The 19,345-nt window shown below is 46.1% G+C and overlaps 1 protein-coding gene across 1 annotated transcript in view; it reads right to left on the bottom strand.

Annotated features, from left to right (window-relative positions):
* sned1 (sushi, nidogen and EGF-like domains 1) overlaps nucleotides 1–19,345 on the bottom strand; it is a 163,142-nt gene that overhangs the window by 74,452 nt on the left and 69,345 nt on the right. The window contains exon 11 of the mRNA XM_072915125.1: nucleotides 13,403–13,495. Coding sequence (XP_072771226.1) covers nucleotides 13,403–13,495 — 93 coding nt within the window. The remainder of the gene's footprint in view (nucleotides 1–13,402; nucleotides 13,496–19,345) is intronic.

Genomic DNA, 19,345 nt, shown 5'->3' with positions numbered 1-19,345 from the left:
GGAAAAACATAGGTGGGGCCGGACACAGGTGGGGACAGACACAGGTGGGGACGGACATAGGTGGGTACGAACACAGGTGGGGACAGCCACAGGTGGGGACGGACACAGGTGGGGACGGACACAGGTGGGGACGGACACAGGTGGGGACAGACACAGGTGGGGTTGGACACAGGTGGGGAAACACATAGGTGGGGACGGACACAGGTGGGGACGGACTGACAAAAGGTGGGGACAGACACAGTTAGGGATGGACACAATTGGGGTACGGACACAGGTGGGGACAGACACAGGTGGGGAAAAACATGGGTGGGGCCAGACACAGGTGGGGACAGACACAGGTGGGGACGGACATAGGTGGGGACGAACACAGGTGGGGACAGACACAGGTGGGGACAGACACAGGTGGGGACGGACATAGGTGGGGACGAACACAGGTGGGGACAGACACAGGTGGGGACAGACACAGGTGGGGACAGCCACAGGTGGGGACGGACACAGGTGGGGACGGACAAAGGTGGAGACGGACAAAGGTCGGAATGGACACAGGTGGAGACGGACACAGGTGGAGACGGACACAGATGGGGACAGACACCTATGCCAAATTTACCAACGTACACCTCAGAGTCATATAACTTCTTACTTGACATATGCTAACTGCTAGCATGCTAACTTTGTAAGCCAAATATTTAGCCGTAGACCTCTGACTCATGTAAGGAAATATAAATGACATTTATTCCAAAAAATGAAATGAAATTTGAGCAGGATCGGTCTTGTAGTAACAAAGATACAACTTTGAGTGTGTAAGTGCAATACCACCACCAACCATAGGGGGCGTGGTTGTAGTAACAAGGATACAACTTTGAGTGTGTAAGTGCAATACCACCACCAGCCATAGGGGGCGTGGTTGTAGTAACAAAGATACAACTTTGAGTGTGTAAGTGCAATACCACCACCAACCATAGGGGGCGTGGTTGTAGCAACAAAAATACAACTTTGAGTGTGTAAGTGCAATACCACCACCAGCCATAGGGGGCGTGGTTGTAGTAACAAAGATACAACTTTGAGTGTGTAAGTGCAATACCACCACCAGCCATAGGGGGCGTGGCTGTAGCAACAAAGATACAACTTTGAGTGTGTAAGTGCAATACCACCACCAGCCATAGGGGGCGTGGTTGTAGCAACAAAGATACAACTTTGAGTGTGTAAGTGCAATACCGCCACCAGCCATAGGGGGCGTGGTTGTAGTAACAAAGATACAACTTTGAGTGTGTAAGTGCAATACCACCACCAGCCATAGGGGCGTGGCTGTAGTAACAAAGATACAACTTTGAGTGTGTAAGTGCAATACCACCACCAGCCATAGGGGGCGTGGTTGTAGTAACAAAGATACAACTTTTGAGTGTGTAAGTGCAATACCACCACCAGCCATAGGGGGCGTGGTTGTAGCAACAAAGATACAACTTTGAGTGTGTAAGTGCAATACCACCACCAGTAATAGGGGGCGTGGTTGTAGCAACAAAGATACAACTTTGAGTGTGTAAGTGCAATACCACCACCAGCCATAGGGGGCGTGGTTGTAGCAACAAAGATACAACTTTGAGTGTGTAAGTGCAATACCACCACCAGCCATAGGGGGCGTGGTTGTAGCAACAAAGATACAACTTTGAGTGTGTAAGTGCAATACCACCACCAGCCATAGGGGGCGTGGCTGTAGTAACAAAGATACAACTTTGAGTGTGTAAGTGCAATACCACCACCAGCCATAGGGGGCGTGGCTGTAGTAACAAAGATACAACTTTGAGTGTGTAAGTGCAATACCACCACCAGCCATAGGGGGCGTGGTTGTAGTAACAAAGATACAACTTTGAGTGTGTAAGCGCAATACCGCCACCAGCCATAGGGGGCGTGGTTGTAGCAACAAAAATACAACTTTAAGTGTGTAAGTGCAATACCGCCACCAGCCATAGGGGGCGTGGTTGTAGTAACAAAGATACAACTTTGAGTGTGTAAGTGCAATACCACCACCAGCCATAGGGGGCGTGGTTGTAGTAACAAAGATACAACTTTGAGTGTGTAAGTGCAATACCGCCACCAGCCATATGGGGCGTGGTTGTAGTAACAAAGATACAACTTTGAGTGTGTAAGTGCAATACCGCCACCAGCCATATGGGGCGTGGTTGTAGTAACAAAGATACAACTTTGAGTGTGTAAGTGCAATACCGCCACCAGCCATAGGGGGCGTGGTTGTAGTAACAAAGATACAACTTTGAGTGTGTAAGTGCAATACCACCACCACCAATAGGGGGCGTGGTTGTAGTAACAAAGATACAACTTTGAGTGTGTACATGCAATACCACCACCAGCCATAGGGGGCGTGGTTGTAGTAACAAAGATACAACTTTGAGTGTGTAAGTGCAATACCACCACCAGCCATAGGGGGCGTGGTTGTAGCAACAAAGATACAACTTTGAGTGTGTAAGTGCAATACCACCACCAGCCATAGGGCGCGTGGTTGTAGTAACAAAGATACAACTTTGAGTGTGTAAGTGCAATACCACCACCAGCCATAGGGGGCGTGGTTGTAGTAACAAAGATACAACTTTGAGTGTGTAAGTGCAATACCACCACCACCAATAGGGGGCGTGGTTGTAGTAACAAAGATACAACTTTGAGTGTGTACATGCAATACCACCACCAGCCATAGGGGGCGTGGTTGTAGTAACAAAGATACAACTTTGAGTGTGTAAGTGCAATACCACCACCAGCCATAGGGGGCGTGGTTGTAGCAACAAAGATACAACTTTGAGTGTGTAAGTGCAATACCACCACCAGCCATAGGGCGCGTGGTTGTAGTAACAAAGATACAACTTTGAGTGTGTAAGTGCAATACCACCACCAGCCATAGGGGGCGTGGTTGTAGTAACAAAAATACAACTTTGAGTGTGTAAGTGCAATACCGCCACCAGCCATAGGGGGCGTGGTTGTAGTAACAAAGATACAACTTTGAGTGTGTAAGTGCAATACCGCCACCAGCCATAGGGGGCGTGGTTGTAGCAACAAAAATACAACTTTGAGTGTGTAAGTGCAATACCACCACCAGCCATAGGGGGCGTGGTTGTAGTAACAAAGATACAACTTTGAGTGTGTAAGTGCAATACCACCACCAGCCATAGGGGGCGTGGTTGTAGTAACAAAGATACAACTTTGAGTGTGTAAGTGCAATACCACCACCAGCCATATGGGGCGTGGTTGTAGCAACAAAGATACAACTTTGAGTGTGTAAGTGCAATACCACCACCAGCCATAGGGGGCGTGGTTGTAGCAACAAAGATACAACTTTGAGTGTGTAAGTGCAATACCGCCACCAGCCATAGGGGGCGTGGTTGTAGCAACAAAGATACAACTTTGAGTGTGTAAGTGCAATACCACCACCACCAATAGGGGGCGTGGTTGTAGTAACAAAGATACAACTTTGAGTGTGTAAGTGCAATACCACCACCAGCCATAGGGGGCGTGGTTGTAGCAACAAAGATACAACTTTGAGTGTGTAAGTGCAATACCGCCACCAGCCATAGGGGGCGTGGTTGTAGCAACAAAGATACAACTTTGAGTGTGTAAGTGCAATACCACCACCAATAGGGGGCGTGGTTGTAGTAACAAAGATACAACTTTGAGTGTGTAAGTGCAATACCACCACCAATAGGGGGCGTGGTTGTAGTAACAAAGATACAACTTTGAGTGTGTAAGTGCAATACCACCACCACCAATAGGGGGCGTGGTTGTAGCAACAAAGATACAACTTTGAGTGTGTACGTGCAACACCACCACCAGCCATAGGGGGCGTGGTTGTAGTAACAAAGATACAACTTTGAGTGTGTAAGTGCAATACCACCACCAGCCATAGGGGGCGTGGTTGTAGTAACAAAGATACAACTTTGAGTGTGTACGTGCAATACCACCACCAGCCATATGGGGCGTGGTTGTAGTAACAAAGATACAACTTTGAGTGTGTAAGTGCAATACCGCCACCAGCCATAGGGGGCGTGGTTGTAGTAACAAAGATACAACTTTGAGTGTGTAAGTGCAATACCACCACCACCAATAGGGGGCGTGGTTGTAGTAACAAAGATACAACTTTGAGTGTGTACATGCAATACCACCACCAGCCATAGGGGGCGTGGTTGTAGTAACAAAGATACAACTTTGAGTGTGTACATGCAATACCACCACCAGCCATAGGGGGCGTGGTTGTAGCAACAAAGATACAACTTTGAGTGTGTAAGTGCAATACCACCACCAGCCATAGGGCACGTGGTTGTAGTAACAAAGATACAACTTTGAGTGTGTAAGTGCAATACCACCACCAGCCATAGGGGGCGTGGTTGTAGTAACAAAAATACAACTTTGAGTGTGTAAGTGCAATACCGCCACCAGCCATAGGGGGCGTGGTTGTAGTAACAAAGATACAACTTTGAGTGTGTAAGTGCAATACCGCCACCAGCCATAGGGGGCGTGGTTGTAGCAACAAAAATACAACTTTGAGTGTGTAAGTGCAATACCACCACCAGCCATAGGGGGCGTGGTTGTAGTAACAAAGATACAACTTTGAGTGTGTAAGTGCAATACCACCACCAGCCATATGGGGCGTGGTTGTAGTAACAAAGATACAACTTTGAGTGTGTAAGTGCAATACCACCACCAGCCATAGGGGGCGTGGTTGTAGCAACAAAGATACAACTTTGAGTGTGTAAGTGCAATACCACCACCAGCCATAGGGGGCGTGGTTGTAGCAACAAAGATACAACTTTGAGTGTGTACATGCAATACCACCACCAGCCATAGGGGGCGTGGTTGTAGTAACAAAGATACAACTTTGAGTGTGTAAGTGCAATACCACCACCAGCCATAGGGGGCGTGGTTGTAGCAACAAAGATACAACTTTGAGTGTGTAAGTGCAATACCGCCACCAGCCATAGGGGGCGTGGTTGTAGCAACAAAGATACAACTTTGAGTGTGTAAGTGCAATACCACCACCAATAGGGGGCGTGGTTGTAGTAACAAAGATACAACTTTGAGTGTGTAAGTGCAATACCACCACCAATAGGGGGCGTGGTTGTAGTAACAAAGATACAACTTTGAGTGTGTAAGTGCAATACCACCACCACCAATAGGGGGCGTGGTTGTAGCAACAAAGATACAACTTTGAGTGTGTACGTGCAACACCACCACCAGCCATAGGGGGCGTGGTTGTAGTAACAAAGATACAACTTTGAGTGTGTAAGTGCAATACCACCACCAGCCATAGGGGGCGTGGTTGTAGTAACAAAGATACAACTTTGAGTGTGTAAGTGCAATACCACCACCAGCCATAGGGGGCGTGGTTGTAGTAACAAAGATACAACTTTGAGTGTGTATGTGCAATACCACCACCAGCCATAGGGGGCGTGGTTGTAGTAACAAAGATACAACTTTGAGTGTGTAAGTGCAATACTACCACCAGCCATAGGGGGCGTGGTTGTAGTAACAAAGATACAACTTTGAGTGTGTAAGTGCAATACCGCCACCAGCCATATGGGGCGTGGTTGTAGTAACAAAGATACAACTTTGAGTGTGTAAGTGCAATACCGCCACCAGCCATATGGGGCGTGGTTGTAGTAACAAAGATACAACTTTGAGTGTGTAAGTGCAATACCGCCACCAGCCATAGGGGGCGTGGTTGTAGTAACAAAGATACAACTTTGAGTGTGTAAGTGCAATACCACCACCACCAATAGGGGGCGTGGTTGTAGTAACAAAGATACAACTTTGAGTGTGTACATGCAATACCACCACCAGCCATAGGGGGCGTGGTTGTAGTAACAAAGATACAACTTTGAGTGTGTAAGTGCAATACCACCACCAGCCATAGGGGGCGTGGTTGTAGCAACAAAGATACAACTTTGAGTGTGTAAGTGCAATACCACCACCAGCCATAGGGTGCGTGGTTGTAGTAACAAAGATACAACTTTGAGTGTGTAAGTGCAATACCACCACCAGCCATAGGGGGCGTGGTTGTAGTAACAAAGATACAACTTTGAGTGTGTAAGTGCAATACCACCACCACCAATAGGGGGCGTGGTTGTAGTAACAAAGATACAACTTTGAGTGTGTACATGCAATACCACCACCAGCCATAGGGGGCGTGGTTGTAGTAACAAAGATACAACTTTGAGTGTGTAAGTGCAATACCACCACCAGCCATAGGGGGCGTGGTTGTAGCAACAAAGATACAACTTTGAGTGTGTAAGTGCAATACCACCACCAGCCATAGGGCGCGTGGTTGTAGTAACAAAGATACAACTTTGAGTGTGTAAGTGCAATACCACCACCAATAGGGGGCGTGGTTGTAGTAACAAAGATACAACTTTGAGTGTGTAAGTGCAATACCACCACCACCAATAGGGGGTGTGGTTGTAGCAACAAAGATACAACTTTGAGTGTGTACGTGCAACACCACCACCAGCCATAGGGGGCGTGGTTGTAGTAACAAAGATACAACTTTGAGTGTGTAAGTGCAATACCACCACCAGCCATAGGGGGCGTGGTTGTAGTAACAAAGATACAACTTTGAGTGTGTAAGTGCAATACCACCACCAGCCATAGGGGGCGTGGTTGTAGTAACAAAGATACAACTTTGAGTGTGTATGTGCAATACCACCACCAGCCATAGGGGGCGTGGTTGTAGTAACAAAGATACAACTTTGAGTGTGTAAGTGCAATACCACCACCAGCCATAGGGGGCGTGGTTGTAGTAACAAAGATACAACTTTGAGTGTGTAAGTGCAATACCGCCACCAGCCATATGGGGCGTGGTTGTAGTAACAAAGATACAACTTTGAGTGTGTAAGTGCAATACCGCCACCAGCCATATGGGGCGTGGTTGTAGTAACAAAGATACAACTTTGAGTGTGTAAGTGCAATACCGCCACCAGCCATAGGGGGCGTGGTTGTAGTAACAAAGATACAACTTTGAGTGTGTAAGTGCAATACCACCACCACCAATAGGGGGCGTGGTTGTAGTAACAAAGATACAACTTTGAGTGTGTACATGCAATACCACCACCAGCCATAGGGGGCGTGGTTGCAGTAACAAAGATACAACTTTGAGTGTGTAAGTGCAATACCACCACCAGCCATAGGGGGCGTGGTTGTAGCAACAAAGATACAACTTTGAGTGTGTAAGTGCAATACCACCACCAGCCATAGGGCGCGTGGTTGTAGTAACAAAGATACAACTTTGAGTGTGTAAGTGCAATACCACCACCAGCCATAGGGGGCGTGGTTGTAGTAACAAAGATACAACTTTGAGTGTGTAAGTGCAATACCACCACCACCAATAGGGGGCGTGGTTGTAGTAACAAAGATACAACTTTGAGTGTGTACATGCAATACCACCACCAGCCATAGGGGGCGTGGTTGTAGTAACAAAGATACAACTTTGAGTGTGTAAGTGCAATACCACCACCAGCCATAGGGGGCGTGGTTGTAGCAACAAAGATACAACTTTGAGTGTGTAAGTGCAATACCACCACCAGCCATAGGGCGCGTGGTTGTAGTAACAAAGATACAACTTTGAGTGTGTAAGTGCAATACCACCACCAGCCATAGGGGGCGTGGTTGTAGTAACAAAAATACAACTTTGAGTGTGTAAGTGCAATACCGCCACCAGCCATAGGGGGCGTGGTTGTAGTAACAAAGATACAACTTTGAGTGTGTAAGTGCAATACCGCCACCAGCCATAGGGGGCGTGGTTGTAGCAACAAAAATACAACTTTGAGTGTGTAAGTGCAATACCACCACCAGCCATAGGGGGCGTGGTTGTAGTAACAAAGATACAACTTTGAGTGTGTAAGTGCAATACCACCACCAGCCATAGGGGGCGTGGTTGTAGTAACAAAGATACAACTTTGAGTGTGTAAGTGCAATACCACCACCAGCCATATGGGGCGTGGTTGTAGCAACAAAGATACAACTTTGAGTGTGTAAGTGCAATACCACCACCAGCCATAGGGGGCGTGGTTGTAGCAACAAAGATACAACTTTGAGTGTGTAAGTGCAATACCACCACCAGCCATAGGGGGCGTGGTTGTAGCAACAAAGATACAACTTTGAGTGTGTAAGTGCAATACCGCCACCAGCCATAGGGGGCGTGGTTGTAGCAACAAAGATACAACTTTGAGTGTGTAAGTGCAATACCACCACCACCAATAGGGGGCGTGGTTGTAGTAACAAAGATACAACTTTGAGTGTGTAAGTGCAATACCACCACCAGCCATAGGGGGCGTGGTTGTAGCAACAAAGATACAACTTTGAGTGTGTAAGTGCAATACCGCCACCAGCCATAGGGGGCGTGGTTGTAGCAACAAAGATACAACTTTGAGTGTGTAAGTGCAATACCACCACCAATAGGGGGCGTGGTTGTAGTAACAAAGATACAACTTTGAGTGTGTAAGTGCAATACCACCACCAATAGGGGGCGTGGTTGTAGTAACAAAGATACAACTTTGAGTGTGTAAGTGCAATACCACCACCACCAATAGGGGGCGTGGTTGTAGCAACAAAGATACAACTTTGAGTGTGTACGTGCAACACCACCACCAGCCATAGGGGGCGTGGTTGTAGTAACAAAGATACAACTTTGAGTGTGTAAGTGCAATACCACCACCAGCCATAGGGGGCGTGGTTGTAGTAACAAAGATACAACTTTGAGTGTGTACGTGCAATACCACCACCAGCCATATGGGGCGTGGTTGTAGTAACAAAGATACAACTTTGAGTGTGTAAGTGCAATACCGCCACCAGCCATAGGGGGCGTGGTTGTAGTAACAAAGATACAACTTTGAGTGTGTAAGTGCAATACCACCACCACCAATAGGGGGCGTGGTTGTAGTAACAAAGATACAACTTTGAGTGTGTACATGCAATACCACCACCAGCCATAGGGGGCGTGGTTGTAGTAACAAAGATACAACTTTGAGTGTGTACATGCAATACCACCACCAGCCATAGGGGGCGTGGTTGTAGCAACAAAGATACAACTTTGAGTGTGTAAGTGCAATACCACCACCAGCCATAGGGCGCGTGGTTGTAGTAACAAAGATACAACTTTGAGTGTGTAAGTGCAATACCACCACCAGCCATAGGGGGCGTGGTTGTAGTAACAAAAATACAACTTTGAGTGTGTAAGTGCAATACCGCCACCAGCCATAGGGGGCGTGGTTGTAGTAACAAAGATACAACTTTGAGTGTGTAAGTGCAATACCGCCACCAGCCATAGGGGGCGTGGTTGTAGCAACAAAAATACAACTTTGAGTGTGTAAGTGCAATACCACCACCAGCCATAGGGGGCGTGGTTGTAGTAACAAAGATACAACTTTGAGTGTGTAAGTGCAATACCACCACCAGCCATATGGGGCGTGGTTGTAGCAACAAAGATACAACTTTGAGTGTGTAAGTGCAATACCACCACCAGCCATAGGGGGCGTGGTTGTAGCAACAAAGATACAACTTTGAGTGTGTAAGTGCAATACCACCACCAGCCATAGGGGGCGTGGTTGTAGCAACAAAGATACAACTTTGAGTGTGTACATGCAATACCACCACCAGCCATAGGGGGCGTGGTTGTAGTAACAAAGATACAACTTTGAGTGTGTAAGTGCAATACCACCACCAGCCATAGGGGGCGTGGTTGTAGCAACAAAGATACAACTTTCAGTGTGTAAGTGCAATACCGCCACCAGCCATAGGGGGCGTGGTTGTAGCAACAAAGATACAACTTTGAGTGTGTAAGTGCAATACCACCACCAATAGGGGGCGTGGTTGTAGTAACAAAGATACAACTTTGAGTGTGTAAGTGCAATACCACCACCAATAGGGGGCGTGGTTGTAGTAACAAAGATACAACTTTGAGTGTGTAAGTGCAATACCACCACCACCAATAGGGGGCGTGGTTGTAGCAACAAAGATACAACTTTGAGTGTGTACGTGCAACACCACCACCAGCCATAGGGGGCGTGGTTGTAGTAACAAAGATACAACTTTGAGTGTGTAAGTGCAATACCACCACCAGCCATAGGGGGCGTGGTTGTAGTAACAAAGATACAACTTTGAGTGTGTACGTGCAATACCACCACCAGCCATATGGGGCGTGGTTGTAGTAACAAAGATACAACTTTGAGTGTGTAAGTGCAATACCGCCACCAGCCATAGGGGGCGTGGTTGTAGTAACAAAGATACAACTTTGAGTGTGTAAGTGCAATACCACCACCAGCCATAGGGGGCGTGGTTGTAGCAACAAAGATACAACTTTCAGTGTGTAAGTGCAATACCGCCACCAGCCATAGGGGGCGTGGTTGTAGCAACAAAGATACAACTTTGAGTGTGTAAGTGCAATACCACCACCAATAGGGGGCGTGGTTGTAGTAACAAAGATACAACTTTGAGTGTGTAAGTGCAATACCACCACCAATAGGGGGCGTGGTTGTAGTAACAAAGATACAACTTTGAGTGTGTAAGTGCAATACCACCACCACCAATAGGGGGCGTGGTTGTAGCAACAAAGATACAACTTTGAGTGTGTACGTGCAACACCACCACCAGCCATAGGGGGCGTGGTTGTAGTAACAAAGATACAACTTTGAGTGTGTAAGTGCAATACCACCACCAGCCATAGGGGGCGTGGTTGTAGTAACAAAGATACAACTTTGAGTGTGTACGTGCAATACCACCACCAGCCATATGGGGCGTGGTTGTAGTAACAAAGATACAACTTTGAGTGTGTAAGTGCAATACCGCCACCAGCCATAGGGGGCGTGGTTGTAGTAACAAAGATACAACTTTGAGTGTGTAAGTGCAATACCACCACCACCAATAGGGGGCGTGGTTGTAGTAACAAAGATACAACTTTGAGTGTGTACATGCAATACCACCACCAGCCATAGGGGGCGTGGTTGTAGTAACAAAGATACAACTTTGAGTGTGTAAGTGCAATACCACCACCAGCCATAGGGGGCGTGGTTGTAGCAACAAAGATACAACTTTGAGTGTGTAAGTGCAATACCACCACCAGCCATAGGGCGCGTGGTTGTAGTAACAAAGATACAACTTTGAGTGTGTAAGTGCAATACCACCACCAGCCATAGGGCGCGTGGTTGTAGTAACAAAGATACAACTTTGAGTGTGTAAGTGCAATACCGCCACCAGCCATAGGGGGCGTGGTTGTAGTAACAAAGATACAACTTTGAGTGTGTAAGTGCAATACCGCCACCAGCCATAGGGGGCGTGGTTGTAGCAACAAAAATACAACTTTGAGTGTGTAAGTGCAATACCACCACCAGCCATAGGGGGCGAGGTTGTAGTAACAAAGATACAACTTTGAGTGTGTAAGTGCAATACCACCACCAGCCATAGGGGGCGTGGTTGTAGCAACAAAGATACAACTTTGAGTGTGTAAGTGCAATACCACCACCAGCCATAGGGGGCGTGGTTGTAGTAACAAAAATACAACTTTGAGTGTGTATGTGCAATACCACCACCACCAATAGGGGGCGTGGTTGTAGCAACAAAGATACAACTTTGAGTGTGTACGTGCAACACCACCACCAGCCATAGGGGGCGTGGTTGTAGCAACAAAGATACAACTTTGAGTGTGTAAGTGCAATACCACCACCAGCCATAGGGGGCGTGGTTATAGTAACAAAGATACAACTTTGAGTGTGTACGTGCAATACCACCACCAGCCATAGGGGGCGTGGTTGTAGCAACAAAGATACAACTTTGAGTGTGTAAGTGCAATACCACCACCAATAGGGGGCGTGGTTGTAGCAACAAAGATACAACTTTGAGTGTGTACGTGCAATACCGCCACCAGCCATAGGGGGCGTGGTTGTAGCAACAAAGATACAACTTTGAGTGTGTTAGTGCAATACCACCACCAATAGGGGGCGTGGTTGTAGTAACAAAGATACAACTTTGAGTGTGTAAGTGCAATACCACCACCAATAGGGGGCGTGGTTGTAGTAACAAAGATACAACTTTGAGTGTGTAAGTGCAATACCACCACCAGCCATAGGGGGCGTGGTTGTAGTAACAAAGATACAACTTTGAGTGTGTAAGTGCAATACCACCACCAGCCATAGGGGGCGTGGTTGTAGCAACAAAGATACAACTTTGAGTGTGTAAGTGCAATACCACCACCAGCCATAGGGGGCGTGGTTGTAGTAACAAAAATACAACTTTGAGTGTGTAAGTGCAATACCACCACCAGCCATAGGGGGCGTGGTTGTAGTAACAAAGATACAACTTTTGAGTGTGTAAGTGCAATACCGCCACCAGCCATAGGGGGCGTGGTTGTAGCAACAAAGATACAACTTTGAGTGTGTAAGTGCAATACCACCACCAGCCATAGGGGGCGTGGTTGTAGCAACAAAGATACAACTTTGAGTGTGTAAGTGCAATACCGCCACCAGCCATAGGGGGCGTGGTTGTAGTAACAAAGATACAACTTTGAGTGTGTACGTGCAATACCACCACCAGCCATAGGGGGCGTGGTTGTAGTAACAAAGATACAACTTTGAGTGTGTACGTGCAATACCACCACCAGCCATAGGGGGCGTGGTTGTAGCAACAAAGATACAACTTTGAGTGTGTAAGCGCAATACCACCACCAGCCATAGGGGGCGTGGTTGTAGTAACAAAGATACAACTTTGAGTGTGTAAGTGCAATACCACCACCAACCATAGGGGGCGTGGTTGTAGCAACAAAGATACAACTTTGAGTGTGTAAACGCAATACCACCACCAGCCATAGGGGGCGTGGTTGTAGTAACAAAGATACAACTTTGAGTGTGTAAGTGCAATACCACCACCAGCCATAGGGGGCGTGGTTGTAGTAACAAAGATACAACTTTGAGTGTGTAAGTGCAATACCACCACCAGCCATAGGGGGCGTGGTTGTAGTAACAAAGATACAACTTTGAGTGTGTAAGTGCAATACCACCACCAGCCATAGGGGGCGTGGTTGTAGTAACAAAGATACAACTTTGAGTGTGTAAGTGCAATACCACCACCAGCCATAGGGGGCGTGGTTGTAGCAACAAAGATACAACTTTGAGTGTGTAAACGCAATACCACCACCAGCCATAGGGGGCGTGGTTGTAGCAACAAAGATACAACTTTGAGTGTGTAAACGCAATACCACCACCAGCCATAGGGGGCGTGGTTGTAGTAACAAAGATACAACTTTGAGTGTGTAAGTGCAATACCACCACCAGCCATGGGGGGCGTGGTTGTAGTAACAAAGATACAACTTTGAGTGTGTAAGTGCAATACCACCACCAGCCATAGGGGGCGTGGTTGTACCTACCCAGCTGGCAGTAGAGGCCAGTGTAGGATGCGGGACACTCGCACGTCCCGTTGTTGTCCACGCACACGCCGCCGTTCTGGCAGAGGCACTCCTCTGCGGACACACAAAAAAAGTCTAAACTTGGTCGCCACAAAGTTCTGACGGTCAGAAACAAAGGCGATAGGTATGGCAGTTGTCTTTCCACTGACTTCTCTGCTTCCTAATTGGAGCAGACAGGAAGTGCTCCTATCTTTGTAGCCCCTCCCCCTTCCCTCCAGTAGTAAGCGCGAGCTGAAGACCCCCTGGAGCAATTAATGCCTTTTTTCCTTCCTGCTTTAAGAGCCTTTTTTCAAAGTCACTTCAGCCTGGGAGTGAACCATCGCATGCTTGGCAAAAGCTATTAAAAATCCGTGCTGGCTTGAAAGGAATATTTCATTGTGGGCGACTTCAGATCCTTCCGGAAGGAAAGCCACCTGCTCATTACACACACACACAGGAAGTCCTTTTTTTTCCATGGGTTTGCAGCTTTTTACCGCTCCTCAGAGTACTTTGGCGTGTGAAACATATTGAAGCTTTAAGTCTCAGGATAATAATTCATCTTATGGATGACATTATTTAGCAATTTCCCTGGGTTTAAACATATATGGCATGTATTAAAAACCCACTGGCAGTTTCAGCACCGAGTGCCAACTCGTCTCCCGTGTTAACTGTTAGCACTTTGGCCATTTTCACCAAGCAAAATGTCAGAAAACTTCATGTAGCACTTTTCATACTTAGCGGTAGCTTGTAACGAGGTAGCATGTTCGCACTTTACACATTCCTGTTAATTTGTAATGTGTATGTTTTTTTTTTTGTTTTTTTTTGTCATACAAAATACAAACCCCGTTTCCATATGAGTTGGGAAATTGTGTTAGATGTAAATATAAACAGAATACAATGATTTGCAAATCCTTTTCAACCCATATTCAATTGAATGCACTACAAAGACAACATATTTGATGTTCAAACTCAAACTTTTTTTTTTGGCAAATACCGTATTTTCCGCACCATAAGCCGCCCTGGGTTATAAGCCGCGCCTTCAATGAACGGCATATTTCAAAACTTTGTCCACCTATAAGCCGCCCCGTGTTATAAGCCGCATCTAACTGCGCTAAAGGAATGTCAAAAAAACAGTCAAATAGGTCAGTCAAACTTTAATAATATATTAAAAACCAGCGTGATGTGGGCGCGCATGGAGTCGTATATCAACATGGACGGAGCTGCGTGAAAAAAGCCACCCGGCCTCTTCGCGTAAACTTACCTTAACCACTCGCTCATCTTTTCTTCATCCATCCATCCCTTCGAGTTAGCTTTTATGATGACGCCGGCTGGAAAGGTCTCTTTTGGCAAGGTCTTCCTTTTGAATATCACCATGGGTGGAAGTTTCTGGCCATTAGCATGGCAAGCTAGAACCACAGTGAAGGATGACTTCTCATTCCCTGTGGTGCGAATATTCACCGTACGTGCTCCCGTTGTATCCACAGTGCGGTTCACAGGAATATCAAAAGTCAGTGGAACCTCGTCCATGTTGATAATGTTCTCTGGCCGGATCTTTTTTTCAGCTATCTTGTTTTTACAATATGCACGGAAAGTAGCCAGCTTTTCTTGAAAGTCTTTAGGCAGTTGCTGTGAAATAGTAATCCGTGTGCGGATGGAGAGATTGCGTCTTTTCATGAACCGGAAACCTGTCGCTTAGTAGGAGCCATTTTGTGGTCTATACAGATGTAAACACACAAAGGAAATGAAACGTAATATCCGCGCCCTTCTTCTTCTTCTACGCGGGCGGGTGGTTGCTTACAGTAGAAGAAGAAGCGCTTCCTCTTCTATGGGGGCGGGTGCTTACCGGTTGCTTGCGTGGAAGAAGAAGCACTTCCTCTTCTACGGGGAAAAAAGATGGCGGCTGTTTACCGTAGTTGCGAGACCGAAACTTTATGAAAATGAATCTTAATATTAATCCATATATAAAGCGCACCGGGTTATAAGCCGCACTGTCAGCTTTTGAGTAAATTTGTGGTTTTTAGGTGCGGCTAATAGTGCGGAAAATACGGTAATTAACTTAGAATTTCATGGCTGCAACACGTGCCAAAGTAGTTGGGAAAGGGCATGTTCACCACTGTGTTACATGGCCTTTCCTTTTAACAACACTCAGTAAAGGTTTGGGAACTGAGGAGACACATTTTTGAAGCTTCTTAGGTGTAATTCTTTCCCATTCTTGCTTGATGTACAGCTTAAGTTGTTCAACAGTCCGGGGGTCTCCCTTGTGCTATTTCAGGCTTCATAATGCGCCACACATTTTCAATGGGAGACAGGTCTGGACTACAGGCAGGCCACTCTTTTACTATGAAGCCACGTTGATGTAACTTGGCATTGTCTTGCTGAAATAAGCAGGGGCGTCCATGGTAACGTTGCTTGGATGGCAACATATGTCGCTCCAAAACCTGTATGTACCTTTCAGCATTAATGGCGCCTTCACAGATGTGTAAGTTACCCATGTCTTGGGCACTAATACACCCCCATACCATCACACATGCTGCCTTTTACACTTTGCGCCTAGAACAATCCGGATGGTTCTTTTCCTCTTTGGTCCGGAGGACACGACGTCCACAGTTTCCAAAAACAATTTGGTGGGGACTGACAAAAGGTGGGGACAGACACAGTTAGGGATGGACACAATTGGGGTATGGACACAGGTGGGGACAGACACAGGTGGGAAAAAACATAGGTGGGGACAGACACAGGTGGGGCCGGACACAGGTGGGGAAACACATAGGTGGGGACGGACACAGATGGGGACGGACTGACAAAAGGTGGGGACGGACACAGTTAGGGATGGACACAATTGGGGTACGGACACAGGTGGGGACAGACACAGGTGGGAAAAAACATAGGTGGGGACAGACACAGGTGGGGCCGGACACAGGTGGGGAAACACATAGGTGGGGACGGACACAGATGGGGACGGACTGACAAAAGGTGGGGACGGACACAGTTAGGGATGGACACAATTGGGGTACGGACACAGGTGGGGACAGACACAGGTGGGAAAAAACATAGGTGGGGCCGGACACAGGTGGGGACAGACACAGGTGGGGCCGGACACAGGTGGGGAAACACATAGGTGGGGACGGACACAGATGGGGACGGACTGACAAAAGGTGGGGACGGACACAGTTAGGGATGGACACAATTGGGGTACGGACACAGGTGGGGACAGACACAGGTGGGGAAACACATAGGTGGGGACGGACACAGATGGGGACGGACTGACAAAAGGTGGGGACGGACACAGTTAGGAACGGACACAATTGGGGACAGACACAATTGGGGTACGGACACAGGTGGGGACAGACACAGCTGGGGAAAAACATAGGTGGGGCCGGACACAGGTGGGGCCGGACACAGGTGGGGACGGACATAGGTGGGGACGAACACAGGTGGGGACGAACACAGATGGGGACGGACACAGGTGGGGACGGACACAGGTGGGAAAAAACATAGGTGGGGTCTCCGTTGTGCTATTTTAGGCTTCATAATGCGCCACACATTTTCAATGGGAGACAGGTCTGGACTACAGGCAGGCCAGTCTAGTACCCGCACTCTTTTACTATGAAGCCACGTTGATGTAACTTGGCATTGTCTTGCTGAAATAAGCAGGGGCGTCCATGGTAACGTTGCTTGGATGGCAACATATGTTGCTCCAAAACCTGTATGTACCTTTCAGCATTAATGGCGCCTTCACAGATGTGTAAGTTACCCATGTCTTGGGCACTAATACACCCCCATACCATCACACATGCTGCCTTTTACACTTTGCGCCTAGAACAATCCGGATGTTTTTTTTTCCTCTTTGGTCCGGAGGACACGACGTCCACAGTTTCCAAAAAAAATTTGAAATGTGGACTCGTCAGACCACAGAACACTTTTCCACTTTGCATCAGTCCATCTTAGATGAGCTCAGGCCCAGCGAAGCCGACGGCGTTTCCGGGTGTTGTTGATAAACGGTTTTCGCCTTGCATAGGAGAGTTTTAACTTGCATTTACAGATGTAGCGACCAACTGTAGTTACTGACATAAGTTTCTGAAGTGTTCTTGAGCCCATGTGGTGATATCCTTTACACACTGATGTCGCTTGTTGATGCAGTACAGCCTGAGGGATCGAAGGTCACGGGGCTTAGCTGCTTACGTGCAGTGATTTCTCCAGATTCTCTGAACCCTTTGATGATATTACGCACCGTAGATGGTGAAATCCCTAAATTCCTTGCAATAGCTGGTTGAGAAAGGTTTTTTCTTAAACTGTTCAACAATTTGCTCAGGCATTTGTTGACAAAGTGGTGACCCTCGCCCCATCCTTGTTTGTGAATAACTGAGCGTTTCATGGAATCTACTTTTATACCCAATCATGGCACCCACCTGTTCCCAATTTGCCTGCACACCTGTGGGATGTTCCAAATAAGTGTTTGATGAGCATTCCTCAACTTTATCAGTATTTATCCCAACTTCTTTGTCACGTGTTGCTGGCATCAAATTCTAAAGTTAATGATTATTTGCAAAAAAAAGTTTGAACATCAAATATGTTGTCTTTGTAGCATATTCAACTGAATATGGGTTGAAAATGATTTGCAAATCATCGTATTCCGTTTATATTTACATCTAACACAATTTCCCAACTCATATGGAAACGGGGTTTGCACAATCATGTGTGCTTACGGACTGTATCCCTTGCAGACTGTATTGATATATATTGATATATAATGTAGGAACCAGAATATTAATAACAGAAAGAAACAACCCTTTTGTGTGAATGGGTGTGAATCGGGGAGGGATTTTTTTTTGGGTTGGTGCACTAATTGTAAGTGTATCTTGTGTTTTTTATGTTGATTTAATAAAATAAAAATAAAAAATATTTTTATTTTTTTATTTTTTTTATTTATTTTTTATTTTTTGTGCGGCCCGGTACCAATCGATCCACGGACCGGTGGTTGAGGACCACTGCTTTAGACAATTCTGTCAATCAAAATGTCAAAAACCTCCAATGCATTATGTAAAATCCCTCCAAAACTGCCGTAGCACTTTCCGTAATCATACCTGCCAACTTTTGAAATCAGAAAAACCTAGTAGCCAGGGTCCAAGGGCCGCAGGCCCCGGTAGGTCCAGGACAAAGTCCTGGTGGAGGGTTCAGGGCTTCGCCCCCCGACGCAAAATGATTATTAGCATTCAGACAGGTTAAAATGTTGCTAAAACCATCATTTTTCTATCAGTCACAGTGACTTTTCAAAACAAAAATATTACAGCAAAAATCATATGGGTTGATTGACATGTTTATTCTGTAAGCTAACTTCAATAGTTTGAAATTATTTTGACAGTTAATGCCAGTTATCCTGTCAACCTTTCACAAGACTTCAATTTGTTAATTGAAAGTATAAACACTTTTTACAGTAAACAAATGGTAAAACAGTACTAAACAATTCCATTAAAAAAAAAATTGGTGTCATTATTAACTTTCTGTCCAAGCTTGTATAATCTACTGCCTTGTTCAATTGTAAAAAATATTCTGTGCCTAAAATTCACATTTCTATCACAATTATCATACTGTAAACATGGTAAGCTAACTTCATTAAAATTAATAGTCCTGTCAATAGCATGGAATTACAATTCAAATGTAGTTTTTTTTGTAAGCCTTTCAAAAGAATTCAAAATATGAAAAATGAATGAAAATTAATTGAAGCCATCAGACACTTGAAAAGTGGCACATCACATCTCTAATGTAATCATTTGAACTTTTCAACAGAAATAGCACTGCAAAAATATTAAGGACATACTTCTGTATTTTGGTAGTTATGCTGTCAACATTTAACAAGATTTCTTCAACTTGGACTTGAAAGCATAAATAGTATAAACACTTTTAACAGTATGTCGTGCTGTGAAA

The sequence above is a fragment of the Nerophis lumbriciformis genome, linkage group LG18 (assembly GCF_033978685.3).
Source record: "Nerophis lumbriciformis linkage group LG18, RoL_Nlum_v2.1, whole genome shotgun sequence".
Classification (NCBI taxonomy): Eukaryota; Metazoa; Chordata; class Actinopteri; order Syngnathiformes; family Syngnathidae; genus Nerophis; species Nerophis lumbriciformis.
This window is presented reverse-complemented; position numbering and strand designations above follow the sequence as displayed.